The 25,077-nt window shown below is 40.6% G+C and overlaps 1 protein-coding gene across 1 annotated transcript in view; it reads left to right on the top strand.

Moving 5' to 3' along the window:
* The first annotated feature begins 10,861 nt into the window (after nucleotides 1-10,861).
* The window catches only part of LOC118821805 (C1q-related factor), a 54,768-nt gene continuing 40,552 nt past the window's right edge, over nucleotides 10,862-25,077 (top strand). The window contains exon 1 of the mRNA XM_036590533.1: nucleotides 10,862-12,125. Coding sequence (XP_036446426.1) covers nucleotides 11,475-12,125 — 651 coding nt within the window. The 5' untranslated portion in view covers nucleotides 10,862-11,474. The remainder of the gene's footprint in view (nucleotides 12,126-25,077) is intronic.

Below are 25,077 nucleotides of genomic sequence, written 5' to 3'. Positions count from 1 at the left end.
CAAAGTAAAATAAACTGACTGAACCAAAGCATTATAAGAAATCTTATATGTATCGCTATTGGTAAAATCAAACCAGACAGTATTAAACTGTCTGAAATGAAACACAGCAGTACAGCTACTTAACACATCATAAAAGACGGCATACAACAACAATACACTTATCCACCCAGAGTTCACACCAAATTCGATTGTACAGGGTTTACAGCATCTTGCCACGGTCCCGGTATTGGAAAGGAGAGCAGAGAAAAGCTTTACATATTTACGCTTCAGTGGTCTTTGGGTTGGGACTGAGAGGTTTGGCTGCTAGCATCCGTCATTGATCGGTTTCCTCTGGGGGTCGCAGGCGAAAACCACTGCACTAGACCCAGAAGGTTGTGTTGTTTCGTCTTCTGATGAGAAAGCTTCTGATTGAGTTCAGAGTGGGATCAATCAGAGAGTTGAAGCCAGAAGCACCAACTCAGAAGTTGGTGACTGAAAGTCAGGAGACACCCAGTTTGCAACTTGCTCCGACTTTAATGAAGTTTAGGCCTGGGAAGCCTCACAGTTCCTGTCACATGTGTACCTAACTGTTGATTGGTCTTCCTTCAGCATGGGCAGCAATCAGGGTGATAGATCAGTCTCCACCACTCCCACTAGGCTTGTTCTGTGATACACTACATCATGTCCAAACCTTGAAAATCATCTCAATGTTCCAGGCATGATTTAACATTTAATTTGAGATGAAACATGGCATGTTTTGCATATTGTACATACCTTTCAGGAAAAAAGAGTGAATTACACATCCATACAGCTTGGTATCTTTACATGAAGAGATATAACATGCCACATGATGTTATGAATGTTCTTTAGCACTTCCATTTCGATGTTGTTGATGAAATTGTCCATTGGGACTTTCAAGTTTCTTTCATTGAAAGCTGTATATGCAGTTGACTTTAGTTATGCCTCACAGCAAAAAGGGCCTGGGTTCGATTCCCCAGGTGGGTGACCAGGGTCCTTTCTGTGTGGAGTTTGCATGCTCTCCCTGTGTCTGTGAGGGCTTCCTTCCACAGTCCAAAAACATGTGGTCAGGCAAACTGGTGATTCTAAGTAGCCTCTAGGTGTGAATATATGTGTATAGCCTACAATTGACTGGTGGCCTGTCCTTGGTGTTTCCTCATTTCTGCCCAGTGAGCACTGAGATAGGCTCCAGCAGGAGTGGTTTAGAAAATGTGTGTGTATTTCATTTGGCCTTGGAAACAGCCTGACTATCTCACAGCGACCGTGTTTGCTTTTGTTTATAACGATGAAAAAATGCATTCTATTAAATTATCAACCATTAAAAAGACACAAGTAGGTATGTCAAAAACCTGTTTCTACACAGCTACAACACCTGAGTACAAAAAAATCCAGTTTGCTGGACATTTGAAATGAGGAGATTAAGTACTGGGTACCCTTTGAAACTGCAGTGGAACTTCTTAGTACATATTTCAGCACAGGACCTGATGTTTCTTAGGGGCTATTCTTCTCTATTTGGGATCCCTTTGGTCAAAAATAAATTGATATTACCTCAAAAGTGGGAGTTCTGACCAATCACAAAGCAGTCCAGATGTTCTCACAATGAAACATAATAACATAAAAACATCCTTTTACACTTGAGTACATGTAAATAGGCCTCAAATACACTTGAATAGATGTAAATGTATCATATCTTGAAATTTTACTGGAGTCCTTTTAGCTGAATAAATGTATCTGTTTCTACCAGAAGACCAACTTTAATCCAATCAGAAAACAATTACAAATCAGACTTGAACATGTGATTTCCTCAGAGTAAAGACTTGGACATCCAGTGAGAGTCACAATAGCCGCATATTCCAACCAGTCAGTGTATGTATCGTTCATATCATATATACAGTCAGTAGTTCCAACTCCATAACTGTAGCCCTTCTTTAGGAACGGATCTTTGGACACAAATATCATTGGAGCCCTGGACAATAATGCAAAAAATACCTACACCTGAAAGATAACTGTAATAGACATGTCATGTTTGTTTATGAGCGCTATGAAAAGTGATAAATGTCAATAAAATGATTCATTCATTAATGTGCAACAGCCTACTATTTCCTGTGCAGTTATATTTCAGCACATTTATGATGTTTGGAGGCTTTTAGTTATTTTAAATGCAGTGGTAGGCTATAGACTGAGGGGCTTTTATTTATTTATTTAGCCTTTACCTAGACCCACATATTCAACGTCATTGATCCATTCTATTGATCTAATTTATGCATTTGCAGTAGACTCTTCCCAGACTTTTGAGCCATAAGCTGTATCAAAAAAGGCCTGAGGCCACTTGAGCCCCCTGGGCACTGGCCCTACAGGCCTGGTCAGCAATCCCTTTCTGCTATCACTCTTGTAAATACAGCTTGTTGGAGTGTAGTGGCTCTCGGGGGGAACTGGAGCACCACTTTCCTGCTGCTTTTGTTAGTTTGCTGCTCATTGATTTATCCATAGTTCTCCCACAAGCTCTGTCCAGTGTAGTCTGCTGAAAGTATTGCTTTAAAAGCTGTATTTGAACGAGAGGGCTAATCGCAGATTCTAACATAGTAACATTCAGTGTGCTGCAGCCAGAATGGCTACAAATGGTTTAAAGGGTCAAATAAGGAAAATGAGATAACAGCCATGAAACAATTAGTGGTGTTGATCATTTCTCGCATTTTAATGCGTTAACTTTGACAGCCCTTATGTACAGACCGTTTATATATGGTCACTGTCGGAACAAAAACTTGAATTTTCAAATTAGTAATTTAACAGGAGAAGGCAAAAATATTCTTATCTTTCAATGCAAGTTAATATGAAAAGATTTTATTCCATTCATCATGAAATGTTGACACAGTGTAAAAAAACAACTGGCATCATCATCATCATCTTTAACCGCTTAATCCAGGGTCACGGTAGCAGTTGGGAGAGCAGAGAATCCCAGATGACCATGACAACTTCCTTCAGCTCATTCCCAGGGACGCTGAGCCACTCCCTGGCCAGCTTGGAGATATAATCCATCCAGCATGTCCTAGGACAACCCCGGGGTTTCATACCAGTAGGCAGTGCCTGGTAAACCCCCACCGGGAGGCATCCAAGGGGCTGATCGGATGCCCAAACAACCTCAACTGGCCCCTCTAAATGTGAAGAAGTAGCTTTACTCTGAGCTCCTCCCGGATGTCCGAGCTCCTCACCCTGTCAAGTACAGTGTAGCCCACCACCCTGCAAAGAAAGCTTGCTTACACCGCTTATATCCGCAATCTCATTCTTTGAGTCATTACCCAAAGCTCATGACCATAGGTGAGGGTTGAGATGTAGACCGACCAGTAAACAGAGAGCTTTGCCTTATGGCTCAGCTCCCTCTTCACCACTAAAGTCCGGTACAGTGACCACATTACTGCTGCCGCCTGTCCCAGCCTGCGGCCGATCTCACAATCCCTCTTCCCGTCACTCGTGAACAAGACCCCGAGATACTTAAACTCCCCCACCTGGGGCAGGTCCTTTCACCTTACCTGGAGTGGGCAGGCCAGGTAAGGAGAAAGGACCTGCCTCATGACTAATTGTTTTTTTTGGATACATTCATAAACCATCCTTCAGTAAGTCATATTTCGATAAACTTTACATGAACATAAGCCTGCATTTCACAGATCCACACTGCAGTCTGAAGCCCTGCTACTATTACCAGCCTGCTGCTTCTAATAATACTAACACTTCTGTCATGCAAATGTTCAAATGACACCTTGATCTACCAGCATCTTCTCATCACAAGTTCAAACCGGAACCCAGTGCGGTCTCCTCACTGTCGTTCTTTTTTTTTTTTCCTTTCTCGCAGCCCAAACCTTCATAAGTCTTTGACAGTACTGTACTATTTTCCTCCACACGCCCCCCTCCTTCCACCCCCCTCATTGATCAGCTGCAAGTGTAAAAATGTCAGCTGTCCTGCATCGTCCTCATAGATGGATTTTGTTCTCACATGGGACCCTTAATTCAATCAAAGCTGGCGATCGATAGATAGGCCGCTCAAAAACGCACCGCAGGCCAATAAGAAACCATTTCAGAGCAGGGGGAAGGGGGAGGGGAGACGGGGGACCGGGGACGAGTATCGGCAGCTGAAAGAAAAGAGAAGTCAAAATGCAATAACTGCACAGCAGACACGCACAGATGAAGGTGAACCTGGACATGTGCACTTCCTTAAAATGTGAAGCGTAAGATGTTTCCTAGGAAATGATACAAATAAGCCGTAATACAGTATCTACAGTAATAAGATCTGTGATAATCTGTTCAAATCTACAAATCACATCTGCGCATATATTTTTGTGAAAGTTTACATCATATTTTCAAATGACCAACACTTATCATTTTAGAGCAGTGGTCACTAACCCTCCTCTTGGAGGTCTATCTTCCTGCAGGTTTTACCTCTAAGCCAAATCTAACACTCCTCATTAGGACTTCTGAAGGCTGTTATTAGATGGATCAGGTGGGGAAGAGCTAAGGTTTGCAGGTAGGTAGATCTCCGAGGGCAGGGTTGGTGACCAGTGCTTTAGAGGATAATTCAGAGTGGACTTTTTAACCCAAAATACTGCTTATTGCTTGTAAACATGTTCAAATACTACTAAAAGAGTAAACCATTAAAAATGTTCAATTTTAAAATGTTAAAGATGCCACAGAATGCATGTTAAATTGTTCCCTAATGTCTACATAGAAGGTATGTGACTTTGATTGGGGAGAAAATGCCTGGATGTGGTTTTACATGCCCACTTTCTGTCCTATGATTTGGCCCTAGAATGAAACATGCTGTTTTCCCTTTTTGGGTGGGCTCAAGAATAGTATAGGTGTGCTGGTTTAAGGCGAGGCACTGCGATGGCTCACACTGAAGCAACCTGTCAAAACAGACTCAAAAATAAAAAAAAAATAAAATAAATAAAATAAACCTTCGTATAAACAGGTCAATGAACCATCAAAATGACTTTGAAGCCGTTTTTGTAAGGTAAGCACTGTTGCCTCACAGCAAGAAGGACCTGGGTTCAATTCCCCAGCCAGGCAACCAGGGTTCTTTCTGTGTGGAGTTTGCATGTTCTTGGACATGCTAAATTCCCCCTAGGTGTGAATGTGTGTGTAAGTGAATGTACACGTCTGTCTGTCTGCCCTGTGATGTACTGGCGGCCTGTCCAGGGTGTTTCCTGCCTTTCGCTGACTGCTATAGGATAAGAGGCTTAGATAATGTGTGTGTATTGCAAGGTAAAATTGTTATATAATGTTGCCTTAAAGTGGAACAGAAAATTCGCAGAACAACCTCATGAATAGGAAGCCAGATTCAACTCCCACATCTTTATCAGGATCCCGGATAATTCAAAGTTGTTAGTTTTACTCCAGACAGTTAATTTTGCTCCGGACAGTTTCTCAAACCTTGGACGATATCGAGGGGGCTTCACTCAGCAGTTTAACACTGAAGAGAAGGAGGGGCAGTTCCAACTTCATTAGCATCACAACCCCAACTGCAACCTGCAAGTAGGTCAGTAGCTAGCAATGCTAAGTGATTTTTGATGGTTGAAGCCAGATCATTTTAAATGGAAAGATTCACAGTGAGCTAATAACTTTGATTTACTTTGTGTTATTGGGATCAAAAGCAAGTAGCTAGTGTAAGTAATGTTAGCTACTGACAAGCTCCAAGTAACTAGCACAGCTAACTAAAATAGTATGATGACCTAGTTTATATTAGGGAGAACGGCATCTCTGTCTTGCCACTCCAGGTCCGGAATGCCTGCTGTAGCACTATGTAACCTTGGAGGATACTATGTATTGGTTTGCAGCACCACGTCATACATTAACAATTATGGCTTTTCAGCTAGCTATAAGAAGCTAGCTCAGTATTCCCAGTATGGACATCATGGCAGAGGCTGCCAAAAGCAGAAGAAGACAGGGAAGCGCGATCTGTATTCACAACAGTGATGTAAAAGTAAGATACATTCTGCAAGTTTAGGGATGTCAAGAAGAGAAAAGGAAAGAGTGACTGAGGAAGAGACTGGACTAAATATCGTACTGGCTTTTACTTGCTGGTGAGAGCTAAAAGAAATAAAAGGATGCAAGAGAGTCTCACAGCTAACAAGAAAACAATGAGAATTCATCAGCAGAGTGTTCATGAAAGAGTGTTTAATGAAAGATTGCAGCGTAGGCTGTAACTTTATCTGTGTTATCCCTGTCTCACAGAGTTTTCTAGTTCTTCCAGATGCCAAAAGTCATCTAACCTCACTCCCAGTCCCATGTCAAACTAGCATGCAAAGAAATAAATTTACCTCACACCAGAAGGTTTGGTCAGTCTTTGCCAATCTCACACCAAATAAGCCTTAAAAGCTTGCAACCTTCTGTAATAAAATCCTGTATTATTACTCTACCTTTTAAGTCGACATGGTTCTTTTTCTTTGTTGTCTTTGCCGGTGTTGTGCCAGATTCTGTCTTGCCAGCAGAATCCAACTGCCCTAAGTGCATGCACATCACATTGGCACATGGATGCCGCAGATTACACTCACAATTTCAGGTATTGAGTGTAATCTGTAGCATCTACATGCAAAGGGGTCTCTGTATCCTACAGCTCGTCAACAAATGCACGTGTCCATTAGGGGCCTCACAGTGTGATCTGTATTCACGGCAGTGATGTACAAGGGAGATACACACTGCAACTATAAGAGGAACCAAGGAGCAAAAAACATTCTCACATAATGCTGCTTTAAATGGTGCTGCAGTCACATTCTGGCCCAGTACAAGCTGTAGCATTTAGGGTGGAAAGGAACATTAAGAAGCTGGTAAATAGGCAGCCATTTTCAGTCTTGTTTAAAGATGAATATCAACCACGTCTTTGACAGTTCGGTTCCTTGGGAAGGGAATGAAAAGTGCTGACATCCCTTTACAGCCTGGAACAGTACATTTCTGCACAGTCTGCCATTTTCATTGCTGTTGCTCCATTGTCCTTGTTTTGTTCTTTTCAATACTTGCTGGGCTAGAATGTGGGCTGGTGTATGCAAATTTGGAGTGCATAAATATTAATGAGCCAAAACTGTTACGTAACAGTTCAGGATGTTGAAATTGGCCCATTTTAGCACCCTGTTCTGCATGGATTTGTATTTGAGGGAGGAGACAACAATGTTTAAGGTTCCCAGAATACACATTTGATGTACTGAACTCTCCTTATTCAACAATGCCAATGTTTTATGTATATATATATTACACACATATGTAATTTTCACTGTGGGATTCTAAAACAGTCACCCCTGTAGTTCATTTTAGTCAATTTTAAGTTTAGCTAATAGAATCATCATGCTTGTTGTAGTTATGCTCTGCAGTAGTAATTTTCTTATATTTTTTTATTTGGAAACGAAAGGATACAGTCCCCCACAAGACACAGTCAAGCAAGCTTTTCCATCAGTTAGGCCAGCGGTCGGCAATATGGGACTTCTGAGCCTGAACAGAATTTGATTTGTAGGTAAAAATGAAAATAATCCTCCTTTGCAGTAAAATAAAGCTCTGCTGACAGTTCTAACACATTTTACACAATTGCAGAGATAGTATCTAACGAAACGGCAAAGAGAAAGATTTAATTTGATAATTTGGACTTGCTAGCATTAATTATCACTCCAGCTGGTTTTCTCATACGTTTAATTTGCAATGAAAAACTGTCAAACACTAAAACGTCGTGAAGTTGTAGTTATTAATTTGAATTTTCCCGTTCCACCTTAAATGGTGCAGCAGTTACATTCTGGAACCTCAGACTGAGAGTTAAGGTGGAGTGGGAAAATTCAAACAAGAATCTGGCGAATGAGAAACCGACTTCAGTCTCGTAAAAAGAAGCTATTCTACTTTCGAGGAAAAGTTTCCTGTCGGAGATGTGAGAAAAGCAGCTATAGCTGAGCTAAAGCTTAAAGCAGGTCAAAATAAGTCTGCGTTTTCATTTATATCATATTTTAGCCTGTACTAGTACATTCGCACATACTGAGACATATTTACTGCCAAGATGGTGAAACATTACTTAAATAAATAGACATAAAATGTGCCATAAATTTTATGAAGGCCAGAGTTTGTGTGTTATTTTAATACGTTAAATTCAGTAAATAAACAGTAACTGTCTATTAAAATGTGCAGAAGTCTACTCTCTATAATAAGATGTGTGTTTATTTTCTATTAAAAATTCCAATTTGACCAGGGCTGCCCAAACTTCTACATATAACTGAGAGTAAATAAGGAAAAATCCTTATGCCTTCCTGCTATCCAAAAGCCCCCACTGCCTCCTGGTTATGCTGTGAGATTACACTCTTAGCAAAAATGGCTGTACTGAAAAATGTGTTTTTGACTTGTAACAGTAGTAGAACCCTTTTTGTAGCTATATATATATATATATATATATATATATATATATATATATATATATAATAATATACATACATAAACATATAAATATATATACATACATATACATACATATACATATATATATATATATATATATATATATACTAAGTGAATCTCTAAAGAAAAGAACCATTTACAACCAGGTTTTCATCACTGGAGTTAGTTTTCCAAGTTTGGGAATTGTTAATGTATCTGGGAAGTTTTACTCATTTCTGGTTGCCATTGTACAAACGTAATGTTGTACTGCATTTAATGTTAGCAAATAGTAAACTGCTAGTAAACAAGTTTGTTTTTGTCGCAGGCAGACGCAATGGGACTTCAGTTTTCAGAGTTGATTTGCTTCGTCATGTTCTTAGCTATTTAACTATGGCCAGTCTCACATGGTAAATTGCTAACTGCACTGTCCACGTCACAGAAACACAAGTACACATGTTCTGTAGATAAAAGCTTACGGTTACCACATCGTTTCTCACTCATTAGCATGTTTTAGTATATTGAGCCATGATAGGTTTAAACCCATTTCGTGACATACACATAGCTGCTAACTGGTCATGTTATAGTTTTGAAAAAAAAAAATCTATTTTCTTTGGGAAAAAAATATTAAGTTTGTAAAAAGAATAATGATAATCCAAATAGTAATCCGAATGAGCCACCCAAGAGGAGTCAACAATGAAAAAAGCACATTTTAATGGTTAGTAAATAAGATGAGTGTCTTTTGCTTGTTTGAGTTTGCATCAAAACTCATAATCAGAGTTTAAAGCAGTCTTGATGTCAGAATTAAACAGTCACAGAAACATTTTCTTCGCTCTGAGTTTAATTCATTTACTCTGGCATCATTTCAGACTAACGCCCCCCTGTTTCCCATTACTCCACTACTACATTAAGAGCTGTGGGAGGAGCGAGTTTATGGACACAATCCACTTCCATAACAGGGATCACTGATCACGCTGTGCTGTAGGTTATTTCTGTAGGTTGTATTAAACAGGGTTTGATCTAGTACCAGCTTACATCACAGTCAGATCCATTAGGATCTTCTTGCCTGTTTTCTTATTATAGTAACCTTTTCTTTTCTTCTCTCCTGTCTTTACCGCTGACTTTCACATGCTCCTCTATTCTCCCCGCATGCACACTGCTTTCCTCTTCTCTTTTCGTTTCCTCTCTTGTCTTTTCCTCTGTTATCCTCTTTTTTGTTCTCCTTATTTCCTTTGCTCTCTTCTTCTCCTTTCCTCTCAGCTTTTCTGTCTTACTCTTTTTCTTTCCTTTTCTCCTCTTTTCTGCTCTCCTCTTTTCCTCTTTCTTATCATTTCCTTTTCTCCTCTTCTATTTTCTCCTCTTTTCTGCTCTCCTATTTTCCTCTTTCTTCTCTTTTCTGCTCTCCTTTGCTCTGCGTTTTTCTTACTTCCTCTCCTCTTCTCCTCTTTTCTCATCTTTTCCTTTCCTCCCTTTCCTGCTTTCCTCTGTTCCTGTCCACTCTTCCTCTCTTCTCATTTTCTCTTTTCTGCTCCCCATCTTTTCTTTTCCTTTCCTTTTTTTCCTTCTGCCCACCTCCTCTCTTCTTTTCTGCTGTGCTCTTTTTCTTTCCTCTTTTTTCTCCTTTCCTTTCCTCTCCTCTCCTCTTTTCCTTTGCTCTCTTCTTCTACTCTCCTCTCTTCTTTTCTGTCCTACGCTTTTCTTTCTGCTCTTTTTCTTATCTCTTTGCTTTTCCTCTTTCTTCTGCTCCTCTCTGCCCTCCTTTTTTCTTTACTTATCTTCTTTTCTCCTCTCCTCTTCTCCTGTTTTCTAATCTCACCTTTTCCTTTCCTCCCTTTTCTTCTCTCCTCTTTCCTGCTCTCTTCTTTTCCTGTCTTCTCATCTTCTCTTTTCTTGCTCTTTTCCTCCTTTCCTCTCTTTTCTTCCCCTTCTTTTCTTATTTCCTCTTTTCTGCCTCTCTCTTCTTTTTTCCTCTCTTGTCATCTTTTCTCCTCTTCTCTTTCTGCTCCTTGTTCTCCATCCTCTGTCCTCTTCTTTCTCTCTGCTCTCCTCGGTTCTCTGGCTGTAGCGCTGTAACAGAGGAGCGAAGAGAGGACGGCACGAGCAAAAGAGCGCGAGAGTGAGCGAAAGAGCAAAAGAGAGAGGAGAAAGGGAGAGAGAGAGAGGGAGGGTCAGTATGAATCGCTCCATCTGAGAATCCGCCTCTGCAAACAGACCCAGCCTCTCTCTCTCCTTCACTCCTCTCACTCTCTCTCTCTCTCTCTCAGCCACTCTCTTCCCCCACAGCAGAGCTATATGCGACTGCACCTCTCTCTCCCCCTCTCTCCCTCTCTCCCTCTCTCTCTCTCCCTACCCCACGCTGGGACTGACTTTATTTTAGGGGCGTGTTGGCGTGTGGGCGGGGATGTAGGAGGCGCGCAAGACTTCAGTCTCTTCTCCAGTCCAGCAAAAAGCGAGCCAGCCAGGAGCAGGGTGCAGGAAAACGAGAGAGAGACCTAGAGAGAGTGAGAGAGAGAGAGAGCGCTGGAGAGCGCTGGAGCGAGTGCGCTTGTGTGTGTGTGCGTCGCTCTCCCCCTCACGCACTCCTCAGCACACTTCTCGGGAACCTAGAGCTTCTTCACTTCACTCGTCTTCTCCATCTCTCCAGCAGCCGTTCAGTAGGGATTTTAGAATTTTTCTTTTTCAGTCCATCCATCCATTCACTCTGTACAGCATGCACCTGTATTTTTCATTATCTCCTTCTCCAGCAGTCGTCCAGCAAGGATCTTAGAGCTTCTGACCGTCAGACCACCTTCCAAGACTGTCTCTTTCTCCAGCAGTCGTCCAGCGAGGAGCGTTTCCCGTCCGTCTCCCATCCAGACTGTCTTTTTCATTCACATTCCTTTTGCAGTCCATCCAGCGAGGAACTTAAGAGTTTTTCCTTTGGTCATCCACCCACCTTCCACCCACCCGGACTGTCTCTCAGTCTTCAGACCCCCCTGCCCCGTCCAGCAGTCAAAATTTCGGCCCCCGGCAGACCCACCCTGGCCGCCCAGCCGCTGCCGCGCCTCAGCCTGGGCAGGAAGACCCTGGTGGCGGCCGCTGTCGGGGTCATGCTGGTCCTGGTGCTGGTGGTGCTCATCCCAGTGCTGGTCAGCTCCGTGGGCGCCGACGGCAGCAGCAGCGGCCACTATGAGATGCTTGGCACGTGCCGCATGGTGTGTGACCCTTACCTGAGCAAAGGGGGCGCCGCCGTCGCCACGGGAACCGCCAGCACAGGCTCATCTTCCTCCGCTCAGGCCGAGGCCGAGGCGCTGGCGGCCGACCACAGCAGCACCAACCTGCTCCCGCCCTCCACGCTCGTCCAGGGGCCGCAGGGGAAGCCGGGACGGCCGGGCAAACCGGGACCCCCGGGACCTCCGGGACCTCCCGGAGAGCCAGGCCCACCGGGTCCGATGGGGCCCCCGGGGGACCGAGGGGACCGGGGTCGGAGCGTCATGGGGTCTGGAAGCAACGGAGCTATCAGCACGGTCACCTACAACACACAGCCGCGAGTGGCCTTCTACGCCGGACTCAAAAACCCCCACGAGGGCTACGAGATCCTCAAGTTCGACGACGTGGTCACCAACCTCGGCAACAACTACGACGGCGTCTCCGGGAAGTTCATCTGCAGCGTGCCGGGCACCTACTTCTTCATCTACCACGTCCTGATGAGAGGCGGCGACGGCACCAGCATGTGGGCCGACTTGTGCAAGAACGGACAGGTGAGGCAGACCAGGCGTGTGTCCAGATCAGAGGCTTTTAGTTTGGGCTCAAAGAAAAAACTTCTGCTGGTCGGTTTGAGCTTCACACACGGGTCCAGCTGCAGCAGTCAGTGTGATCCCCTTTACTCCTCAGTCTTTCTTTCTCTAGCGTTCTTTCTCCTTTTCTTTCTTCCATTCTTTCTTAATTTTTCTCTTTCTTTCTCTATATTACTGTTTGTATTCTGTCTTTCATCTTCCTTTCCTTCTTTTTTGTCTCTCTCTGAGGTTCTTGTCTTTTTTCTCTCTTGCCTTCTTTCTTTCTATCATTCTCTTCTCATCTGTTTCTTTCTTTTCCTCTCTACTCTTACATTTGTGTGCTCTTTATCTTTCTTCTTTCTTGTCTCTCTTTCGTTGAGGTTCTTTCTTTCATTCTTTCTTACTTTGTCTCTTTTCTTCTTTTTTCTTTCTCTGTATTACTGTTTGTATTCCCTTTTTCTTTTATCCTGCTTTTTGGTCTCTCTTTCTCTGAGGTTCTTACCGTCTTTCCTTCTCTCTTTCTCTTCTCATCTGTTTCTTTCTTTTCCTTTCTACTCTTATGTTTGTTTCCTCTCTTTCCTCTTTCTTTCTTTCTTTCTTTCTTTCTTTCTTTCTTTCACGTTGTTCCTCTTTCTCTTCTATATCTGTTTCTGTCTTTTTCTTTCTGTTTACTTCTGTTTTTTTTGTCTTACTTTTTTGTTTGTCTTTCTATGATGCTGCTTCTTACTTCTTTTTTCTCTCATTGTTCTCTTTTCTTTTCAGTCTCGCTCCTTTTCTTTCTTTTTGCTTTTCACTCCTTTTCTTTCTTTTTACTTATACATTCCATCTTTTTTCCTCCTCGTTCTCTCTTTTTGTTTATCTCTCTTCTCTCTCATTTGTTGTCTATCCCTCTCTTTTCTGACATACATTTACACTCTCTCTCTCTCTCTCTCTCTCTCTCTCTCTCTCTCTCTCTCTCCCCTGAGAGTTTCTCTTTATTTCATTAGTGATCATAGCCTCTTCTCGTACATGCGCTCCTGTCTGTGTCTCTTTTTTCTTTTTTCTTTTCTCCGCTCCGTTGCTGCTGAGGGCTGTAGAGAGCAGATGCTCACACAGAGAGAAGTGAAGCGGAGTGCGGCTCTGTTTCTCACCAGCGCAGAGTAGAAAAGGGTCCGAATGGGTTTCTGCTTAAAACTCTACACAGTTTCGGTACAGGGGGGTGTTTGTATGTATGTCTCTCTGTATGTATGTATGTATGTATGTATGTCTGTATGTGTGTGTGATGGGCTTGACGAGCCTCGTTACTCTGCGCTCTTCATCAGCCTCCGTACTCAGCCGGTATTCCCGGGGTTGGGATTTTCGCTCCTGCGCTCTGAGGGTTTTGCCGTATGTACAGCCTGGAGCGCCTTTATTATTATTAATTCATCATTAGGAGCGTCGCCACACTGTCAGCACATGCTTTTCTCTCCACATTTCAGCCCTTCCTGCTCCTCCAACTGCATCCCACTCCTCCATCTGATCGCTGTGAAAGTAACACGAGAGAAAACACAGCTTCACAGAAACAAGACAGTTATTAATCAATCATTTAACACAGTTATTATAGTTATTAAAGCAACTCTTAATGTCATAACACCACTCTCTGTGTAAGTGATGTCTAAAGGGCTTCCCTCAGTTCTTAAAGAGAGGAGAGTTATAGTTATAATAATAATAATAATAATAATAATAATAATAATAATAATAATACAGCACATATCATTAAACTGAGGCCTAAATGAAATAATTGTTTTAATGATGAGCCCAGTTAAATGCAGTTAATGAGGGTATTGAAGCTCAGTGATCACTACAGTAATCTGAACTACTTTGACTGTATATTTATTACTACACTCCACTTATTGAAGCTTTCTAATATTTTACATAGAGATCATGAGTGTGTCTGTAGGGGTGAAGTGGTAGACGACATTCAGAAGTGCCCACTTCTTCTTTTTCTTCTTCTTCTTCTTCTTCTTCTTCTTCTTCTTCTTATTATTATTATTATTATTATTGTTATTTAGTATTAGTATTGTTAGTATTATTGGTAGTATTATTGGTCATTATTGTAGGCAAACTTATCCGAATCATAATTCAGTAAGTAGCAGTGTCCAATATGTGTTTTACATGATAAATATATTTTAAAACATCCCTATTTTTGTTACTATTTTGAACCCAATTATAATAAAGACTGATTATGAATTTTAAAAAAAGAATTAATAAAGAATTATTAGGGGGTATTAATGCCTTTTTAAACAGGTGATGCATCTCGCGCTTATAAAGAAGAAGGATGTGTTTCTTAGGGTGCAGTTCTGAGCATTTGATTGACAAGTGGGTAAACAGTAGAGCATTTAGAACATTTAGAAAATAACATATATAATAAAATAATAATAATAATAATAATAATAATAATAACTCAAAATCCTTTTTACATTTAGATTGTAGTCATCTTTGTGCGGAGTGCTGTACAGCTCCTACGGTTCAAAAAGATCTTCCTCCAGTTTGGATGATGGACTAAAGAGAAGACATCATCCATGTTGATTAGAAAATTTGATAGATTTAACTCAAACATGCAGTGTAGCCTCTTTCACAGCTCCTCTTAGTGACCAGTATATTTTTAATTAATATAAATAATAAAACATCTTCCCCCATAACTCTGTTATCAGATTAACTAGGACACTGTTGGCTCTCTGTGAGTGCGTTTACATGCACTTAATAATCTGATAACTGCAAAAAATCAGATTTGTCAGTGATCCGATCAACATGTTTGCATGCATTTGAGCAATCAGATAATGGGGAAACTCGGGTCTACATGAGTCAGACAGTAATCAGATTTCTGCCGTGCAACTGGCCAGTAAACTCACAGAAAAATATGTGACGTAAACGTAATGTAAAACTCAAACTTCATGCCGCGGCTTTTTTCTTCAGCTGAACATGAACATACGTCATCTAGAAGATGAAGAATATTTAAATCCTTCATCTCTTTAAGCATGTATTGGTTTCAGCGTCGCTTCAAAAGTGTTTTGTTGTGTCTCGCGGCGACGCTGCTCGCTTACTTCCGGTACTGCGGCCTGTTCTTCGCACATGCGCAGACTGAGAAACCTGAAAGAAATCAGAGTAAGAGTTTAAATCTGATTCTAATCTAGCTCTCTTAATTGGATTACTTAATCAGATTTCTAGACCTTATTCTGATCTAAGAAATCAGTGTGCTGTTTACATGACCATTTGAATAATCAGATAACTGCAGAAATCCGATTATGATCGGATTATTGAGTGCATGTAAACGCACTCATTATGTTGCTAGCGAGCAATGAGGGGTGAAAGAGGAAGAGTGAGAACAATTGTGAAAACAATTCACACCTCTCCACAAAATAGCACAATAAAAAATATACTTTTTTTGCATAGTTCTGTAATTATACCCATTTCCATCATACATTGCATCAATGTGTTTAAAGCAAATATGCACACTGCATGAAAGACCCCCAAAACAGGAAGAAATTGCTTGTTTTGGCTGCTGTGAGACGGGTTAAACACGAAGGCTAGTGCATTTCAGTGAAAAGTATTGCGCTTGTGAGAGTTTGAAAAGGCATCATCTGAATGCTCCTTTATTCTGTAATGTAAAAGAATTATTCCATAACAACAATGTAAACATGTGAAACCACAGTGTGGGCCAGCATACTGGCCCTAAGGGTTTAAGAGGTTTTCAATAAGAACTAATTTTCTGTTGTTTTCTATGTAGCTATTTACCAGTTAGATTAAATGCTGCTACTCAGTGATGGACGTCTCCTTTACTCTGCTCACATTTTCACTGGCACGAAGTCCTGCAACTCTGGCAGGAATTTCAGCAGCTTTTGAAACACAATCTGTCAGTTTCAGACCAAAGTGGTCAAAGCTGAGGGCAGGACTGCAGGTCAGTGTTGCTTTTTCTGGCCTTCTGGTTCTCACGCATTTAGCCCTTCACTGCTAAACCACAGTCATAGAAACCGAGGAACTGGGAAGTGTAGCGTGTTCAGGTACCATAAAGGTTGTAAATGCATCACTGGTTGCTTTTCTAATCTGAACGTTTGACCATGGTTGCAGTATCCATCTATTTTTGGTGTGAATAAAAGCAGCGGGTCAGAAGGCACAGCCGACAAGCCTGCGCACACTTTTAACGGATGACCTATAAAAAGCTCAACACGTTACCCAGCTACTGCGCAACTAAAATAATCCAGTGTGGTCATGTGTGTGTGTGTGTGTGTGTATGAAAGCAGGTAAGGCCTGCTACACGTTATCCTCAGTCTTGTGTCTCCTAAAACTGAAAAAAAGACACATAAGAAGGGTCACCGTGTGGCCTGGAGGTCAGCAATCTCCATCATACACTCGCGCGTTCGCTTTCCCCGGCGAGACGGACCGAGTTTCAGTCAGATAAACACAATTACCGAAGGGTTAGCCTCTCCGAGAAAAACTGTCTGACTTCCACAAAGAGAGTGTCACTGCCCCAAACGCCGGGTGGCCATTAAAAGCATGTGGAGGAAGAGAGGATGGTGAGAGAGGATGAAATGGAAGGGAGGTGGGTTGAGAGGAAAAAAGAAACAAACAAACACACATCTTTTCCCTCAAACTTCAGAGGTCGAGTCCAGTCGATTGAGAAAGTCACTTTTCTCCAGGAAGAGATGTAGAGTGAAAAAAAAACAACTCTCCGGCGTTGACACCTACAGTGTTTATATAAGTCCAGCTGGGCCCGAATAAAACTGTAAGAGTGGATTCAGGACTGTAAACAGTCATTCGGCACTGTTTATCAGAAACTCCTACCATACACGGTACAGTGTGTACAGTCAGAGACCACCTTTCAGTACATTTTACAGTCAAAACAGACAAACAAACAAGCAGAAAACATATACTCAAGAGAAAAAGCCTACATTCTGAAAAAAGATGGTTCTTCAAGGGTTATTTGGTGCAGACAATGGTTCTATAGGGGACCATAAACAATAAGGACCATTTTCTTGCTTAAATAGTTCTTTGCATGGTGAACTGGTTCTTCAGATTGATAGAGAATGTGCTCTACATGGTTCTGTATAGAACCTTTTTGAAAAGATTCTAGATAGCACCAAAAAGGGTTCTGCTATTGTTACAAAGTCAAGCTTGTAACAAGAGAAGAACCCTTTTTAGTGCTACATAGAACCCTTTTCAAACAAGTTCTATATAGAAACATATACGACACATTCGCTCTTTTTGGTGTTGTATAGAACCTTTTCAAAAAGGTTCTACATAGAGCCATATACAACACATTCTCCATCAATCTGAAGAACGATTTCACCATGCGAAGAACCATTTAAGCATGAAATGTTCCTTTTGTGCGTTCATGGTCCTATATAGAACCATAGTCTGTACTAAAGAACCCTTGAAGAGCCATCTTTTTTTTAAGAAAAGTTAGAGACCATCATTAATTTAATTTTCAGCCAAAACGGTCATTAAAAAATGCCTCTTCCAAGGTTCTTCAGTAAAGACAATGGTTCTATATAGGACCATGAACACTGTGAAGTGTTCTTCAGATTGATGGAGAATGTGTTGTAGATGTTTCTATGTAGAACCTTTTTGAAAAGGTTCTGTGTGACACCAGAAAGAGTTCTGATATTGTTACAAAATCAAGCTTGTAATGAGAGAAGAATCCTTTTTGGTTCTATACAGAACCCTTTTCAAAAGGTTCTATATAGAACCATATAGAACACATTCTCCATCAATCTGAAGAACACTTCGCAGTGTCTCTGACACTTTGCACAGTACTGTAGGGGTGGCTGATGTGGCAAAGAACCTCAACATACTTGAACACATGATCACACGATTTAGTTGTTCTAGATTTAGTTGTACTAGATTTAGTTGTACTAGATTTAGTTGTACTAGATTTAGTTGTCCTAAGGTTTGATAAGTTGTAAGACACGATAAAGAGAAACCAGCGTTTTACTGCACTAAATCTAATTAAACGGTTGTGCTCTGTTTGTAGTGGAACAAACAGTTGGTCAGTGTTTTTTTTAAGTACTGTCAATATCCACAATGTGCTCAGACCTTCTTGTGACCCAACGTGACATAATTCATAATGACAACAACATATTGTCATATTGCTCAGCCCTACTTTGTAGGCTTGTAGAGGAACTGACCACTGATGAAGGACTAGAGGATGACTAACACAAACTGTGCGTCAACACATGAGCTACAGTCTCTAACTGGACACCAGCAAGGTGGCGCTACAGGAGAGGGTGTCTGATACAGTGGTAAATCACTGTATACAGTCAGTGGGTTCAGTGCTGTACTGTGTTCATTAACACTGAGGGTTTCACTGTGTGACATTCAGCAAAATGTGTGTTCTGCTCAGTTTAAGTCTGAACCTATTAAAGACGCGGAGCCAAAGCATTCGAGTTAAATCAGGATGATTTCAGTGTGCAAGTGTTTGACGACTGTCGCAGAAGAGAAGTTTCTGTTTCTTTTCTATCTTTCCTCACTCTTTCTTCTCTTATTACATTTCTTTCTCCCTCTTTACTTTCATTCTTTCTTTCTCCTTTTTGCTCTCTTTTCCTCTGATTCTGTTTCTTTCTCTCTTCCTCTGCCTTGCTCTGCCTCTCTCTCACTCTTTCTTTCTTTTTTCTCTGCCCTGCTCTTCTTTCTGCCCCCCTTCTGTTTCTCTCTTAATCTTACGCTCTCTCTCTTCTCTTCTCTTCTCTTCTCTTCTCTTCTCCCCATCTCTCTACCTTAATCTTCTCTTCTTTCTCTACCTTACCCTCTCTCTCTTTGTGTTCCCCTCTTCTGTCTTTCTCTCTCTTAACCTCGCTCTCCTCACTCCCCTTCTCTTTTCTTCCTTAATTCCTCTCTCTTTCTGTCTCTTTGCTTTTGTCTCTGTCTCCCTTCTGTCTTTCTCTCACTTAATCTCTCTTTCTCTTCTCTTGTCTTCTCTTCACCTTACTCTCTCTGTCTGTTCTCTTCTGTCTTTCTCTTCTCTTCTCTTCTCTTCTCTTCTCTTCTCTTCTTTCCTCTTCTCTTCTCTTGTCTTCACTCTCTCTGCTTTACTCTCTCTTTCTGTTCTCTTCACTTTTCTTTCTCTCTCTCTCTCTCTCTCTCTCTCTCTCTCTCTCTCTCTCTCGCACATACTCTTCCTGGCTCTGTAACTCACAGTTCCCTCTAAACCTGTTGAAGAGTTTTCTCAGTCTGTGACTCAGAAAGTTTACCTGTTTCAAAGCTGATGAAACAACGTCCATCACTCTGTTCTTCCCCTCACTGAGAGATTATCTGCAGTGTGTTATTATGCAGTTTGTACTTTCAGCAAGTCCCCAATTTAGAGTACAATCTGTGAACAGTAAACAGCAGCAGGGTTGAGACTATATGGACATTATAAGTAGCTGTGAAATAACATGAAGACAAATGTATAAATAATAGTAGAAAGAGAAAAATAACAGTAAGGCTACTGCAGGTAAAGAGCACATAGTGGGTCCAGTGTGTATGTAAATCAGAGCAACTGGTGTGTGCAGTCCTGGTTGCTTGTCGCTGCGTGTGCAGTCCTGGTTGAGTGTGCTGTCCTGGTTGCGTGTCACTGTGTGTGCAGCCCTGGCTGCGTGTGCAGTCCTGGTTGCGTGTGCAGTCCTGGTTGCATGTGCAGTCCTGGTTGCTTGTCACTGTGTGTGCAGCCCTGGCTGCGTGTGCAGTCCTGGTTGCTTGTCGCTGTGTGTGCAGTCCTGGTTGCTTGTCGCTGCGTGTGCAGTCCTGGTTGCTTGTCGCTGTGTGTGCAGTCCTGGTTGCGTGTCATTGTGTGTGCAGTCCTGTTTGCGTGTCACTGCGTGTGCAGTCCTAGTTGCGTGTGCAGTCCTGGTTGCGTGTCACTGTGTGTGCAGTCCTGGTTGCGTGTGCAGTCCTGGTTGCGTGTGTGGTCCTGGTTGCTTGTCACTGTGTGTGCAGCCCTGGTTGCGTGTGCAGTCCTGGTTGCGTGTCATTGTGTGTGCAGTCCTGGTTGCTTGTCGCTGTGTGTGCAGTCCTGGTTGCATGTCGCTGTGTGTGCAGTCCTGGTTGCTTGTCACTGCATGTGCAGTCCTGGTTGCATGTCACTGCGTGTGCAGCCCTGGTTGCGCGTGCAGTCCTGGTTGCTTGTCGCTGCATGTGCAGTCCTGGTTGCGTGTCACTGCGAGTGCAGTCCTGGTTGCGTGTCACTGCGTGTGCAGTCCTGGTTGTGTGTCGCTGCGTGTGCAGTCACTGTTTGCTGCTGGGTGAAAACTTCGCAGCTGCTTCGTGGCCTTAGTCTGTGCCGCTTAAGGTCTTTTGTAGTGTTTGTTCTTGCCAGGCTGCCAAAAGCAGAGGCATTATGGAGGAGCACTAATGCAGAGTCAGGACAAAGAGTGGTGCGGCTGCTGCGAGCATTTACGGCCGATGTATAGGAGGAGCCATGGAAGGACCAGGAGAGCATATGCTGCTGTAAAGCTCCGTCTGCCGGAGTCTCCCCTGAGAGCCGTCTCACAGGCACTTACAGAAACACTGGAGACGAACCCCCTCAGAGAGGCGGCTAATCTTTATAAAGCGGTTACCGCCTCACTAATTAAACAGCCTGCTCGGATCAGAGAGAGAGAGAGAGAGACAGAGAGACGGAAAAAGTGTGTGTGTTTGTACATTTTCAGGACAAAAATGAGAGCAGTCACTTACAACATGAGCACAGCGGACGCTACATGCTTCATTTTTGAAAACTGAGAAATCAAAACTATTCCTTTTGCTTACTGGTGTTATAGTTAGGATTATGTTTAAGATTACACTTATAAATTTCTCATTACATAAAAATACACATATTCCATTCACTATTGACTGTTGCATATTACTTATACATATCGTTGCTGTCCAAGAAAAATATGTATCTCCATTTTTGTTGATTTTTAGTTTTCTGCTTCATTTGAACATGATTGCTGTCTTTTAGCTCCTGTGAAGGTTTCGTCATGAGTGGACCAATAGAAATGCTCTAAAATTACTTACAGTAAAATATCTTTACATTAACTTACATTAAAAGTAAAGAACGTTTTTGCCCTCTGCTGTAAACTTACCATTTTGGAGATACTTGTATTCTTTTGGACAGCTACATATACATATGTTACATATAAGGACTCCCATATGTATAATACATATAGCTTATATTATTTTTATACTTAGACACTTACATATGCATCTATATAGAACATACTATAACATATAGGCACTTATAATATATAAAATATAATATATAATAAATATTAGACATAAAACATAACAAATGAAAATATGCCACCTTTTTTGCTTTTTTCCCAAATATGTTAAATTTAGCAAACACACAGTAATTGTGTATTAAAGTGTGCTCTGTAGAGGATGTGTTAACTTATGTCCACTTGTCCAATGTCATCTGACAAAGGGCGTGCAAACTTTTCCTATGACTGTAGGTACGTATATATATATATACATATAAATATATATATATATATACATATAAATATAGATATATCACATAGAGGTCATATTACAAAACTATGTAGTGATGCGCACAGACACACATAAATATGGGGCATACTTGTATGTGTTATTGTTATTATTATTATTGTTATTATTATTATTATTATTATTATTATTATTATTATTGCATACATGAACATATTTAATACATATGGAGCATATTGTTTTTACACATATGTACTTACATATTTAAAATACATACCTATATTATTATTGCATATAAGTACTTTCATATATAAAACATATGGGGCCTGCAGTGTGTGCAGATGTCATAATATAAGACATCCATTGTTGAGACTCTGTAGTAATGTAAATAAAAACAAGTGTGAGGTTTAATATGAATGCAGTGTTTCATGTGTGCTGTTTCTGTTTGTGTGTGTATTTGTGAATGTGAGTGTGTGTGTGTGTATTTGTGAATGTGTGTGTGTGTGTGTGTGTGTATTTGTGAATGTGAGTGTGTGTGTGTGTGTATTTGTGAATGTGAGTGAATGTGAGTGTGTGTGTTGGTGAATACGAGCGCAGGTGTTTTTTTCTTGTTGTCAGTGATAGAGTGGCAACAGCCATTCAGTAGGCCTGCACTGTCCCTGTGGAGTACAGCTCGTTCCACAAGCTGATGCTGACCATACGGCTGGACACACACACACACACTAATGTGTATTCCTGTCTTTGTGGGGTGTTACCTGTACGTTAATGTATGAGCACAGATGTGTATATATATATATATATATATATATATATATATATATATATATATATATATATATATATATATATATACACACACACACACATACTCCTACATACAATACAAAATTGGAAACATTTCTTATATGAATAATTTCTGATATTTTATTGAAGAATCTCTTCACCAATGTACACTGAAATACTACAAGTTGTAGACACCAGAAACACCGAGAAGTGTTTATTAAGTGATAAATAATATAAAACAAACATCTATAGTACCTGGATGTTTGTTATATACAATTAAAGATACTAAAGCATATACGCTGTCAAAAAAAATGAAAGTAAAAATGCTGTCATTGTGATGGTCCCATTACTTGGTGGGAAATGAGGAGGCAGGATGCAAGTGCAAGCTGGGAGTTTTATTGTGGTCCACTGTGAAGGCAGCAAGCAATAAACAGAAACAAAGAAAAAGCAGAACTAGAAAAGCACCAAAGAAACTAAAAGAACTACTAACAGAACAGAACAGAGAAGAAAAGACAGAACCAAGAATCTGAGAACATTCAAAACAAACATCAAACACTAAACAATGGCAAGCAAGAACAAGGGTAAAAACACAGGAATAAATACATGGAGAACAAACAAGAAACACCTGGGGCTGATGAGAGGGCGGGGCCACAGACGAGAGACAAGCGAAGGGCAGGGCAAAGGGGTGGAGCAAGGAAGCCTAAACAAACTGAAGCAGGTAAACAAGAGGGGAGAAAGAGAAGAAGACAGGGGCAGTGCAGGACAGGATGTTACTCTTTACAATGTGTTAAAATTTCATGATGAACAGGCCAATAGAAATGCCCCAAAACAATAATAATAATAAAAATTGGTCCATTAAATTACATACAAATTTACGAACATTCTCTCTTCTCCTGTAAAGTTATTATTTTTGAGATTTGAGGTGTTTGTGCGACAGCAGTGATATACTGCATTTTATCACTGCTGCTGTTAATTTACAGAAATAGAATGTAAAATCACAAAAACTAATTATCTTTGTTTCACAGATATGATATTTGTATTTATTTTAATTGTTACTGTTATTATTCTGGTAAATATACTATACATCAGAATAATTAGCTGCTGGTGAAACTGTTTACAGTAAATGGCATAGTTTTTGAGAATTGAAACGACTCTAATTTTACAGATTTTTACCATCACTGAGAAAACATCCTTTTGTTGTTAATTAACAGGTTTTGTCTTGCATCCCTGCTGCTGGACGTTTTACTGTTTTTTTAAAGATTCTTTTTTTTTCAGTATGCTTTCAGTCAGGAAACATCACTGACCCATATTCCGTGCATATTTATTTATTTATTTATTTATTTATTCATTTTTAGCTTTTTAGCTGAACTGACTTCAAACACACTGTCTTTTATTTTCCTGCCAGAAAAGTTGTTATTAAAAGTTTGATCTGACAAGTTATCAGCAATGCAAGCAAACACAGCTCGTTTGTACATTTGTCCACACAAATCATAATATCTTTCATTACAACAGTTTACTTAATTGCAGAAAATATGTGAAATGGGCAGCGACAATCCTTAATGTTCCACACTGACTGTATTGTGGAAAATGTGAGACCATTTTTTTTTAATAAAGTTATTTTTTTTATTTATTTTAATTTATGTATTTGAATGAAATAAAACTCACGATTACTCATGAAATTTTTCAACTTCACTTTAAAATGAATTAAAAAAAAGAACAATTAAAAAAGTATTGTTTTCCCAAAATGTAGGGGTTAATGTTTGGGATGTCCCAATAGAAAGTACCATATAATTGATTATTATTATTGTTTAAAAAGGATTAAATAGTTAACACAATATTATAACATAATCCTTGTAAAGTTCTGAAATTTAAGGTCTGAATACTTCTTTTCTTTTTTCAAATTTGATGGACTTCATAACTGTGGGTCAGTAGCCAATCAGACTCCTGAGCTTCAAACTCTTCCATTCTTTGAAACTCCTCAGAATAAACATCAATATCAAATATCAAACCAGACATTTTGTGTGTGTGTTAAACATATATGGAGAGGAACTTTAGTTTGAGGAACTTTAGTGGCTCCTGAGTGCTGCAGCTCTCATCTTCCCTAACACTGATTGTGAGATTGTGAGTTTGAACCCAGTGATGCCACAGCCATCCATAAGTGGCTGCTGCAAAAGAGAAAACAACCCAGCTATTTCCAGCTAGTGGGGAAAGTTTGTGTTGGCAGAACTCTAGTGCCCTCTGGTCGAGTTAACTAACGCAAAGCTACTTTCTAAGTTACCCTATAATTTTAAGCGAAGCTGACTTTTCACTTTTTAGTTTGAAGCATAAACTTCGTCTCCTCTGCAGACCAGTTTCTGCTTCCGCCGTGATGAATGTTATAAACTTTAGTTATGACACAAACGCACATGCGCAGAACGTACTTTCCAATGGGGAATGTAATCAGATACAGACATTTACATGGCTATTATTCTTTTATTTATTTACAGGATTATCCACCTCGTCTAATCAGTGAAAAATGTACTTGGAATGGCCTCAATTACTAGTCTATTCTGATTGAGGGGTATACATGGATGTATTCTATTCCGATTGAGCTATTAGTTGAGGGGTCGGCAACCCAAATGTAAAGAAGAGCCATTTTGTCCATTCAACAAAAATCAAACCACCTTGGGAGCCACAACATTTTATGTCCATTTTACCATCTTGGCTGTAAATATGTCTCAGTATGTGCTGATGTCCT

The sequence above is a fragment of the Colossoma macropomum genome, unplaced genomic scaffold, assembly GCF_904425465.1.
Source record: "Colossoma macropomum unplaced genomic scaffold, Colossoma_macropomum, whole genome shotgun sequence".
Classification (NCBI taxonomy): Eukaryota; Metazoa; Chordata; class Actinopteri; order Characiformes; family Serrasalmidae; genus Colossoma; species Colossoma macropomum.
This window is presented reverse-complemented; position numbering and strand designations above follow the sequence as displayed.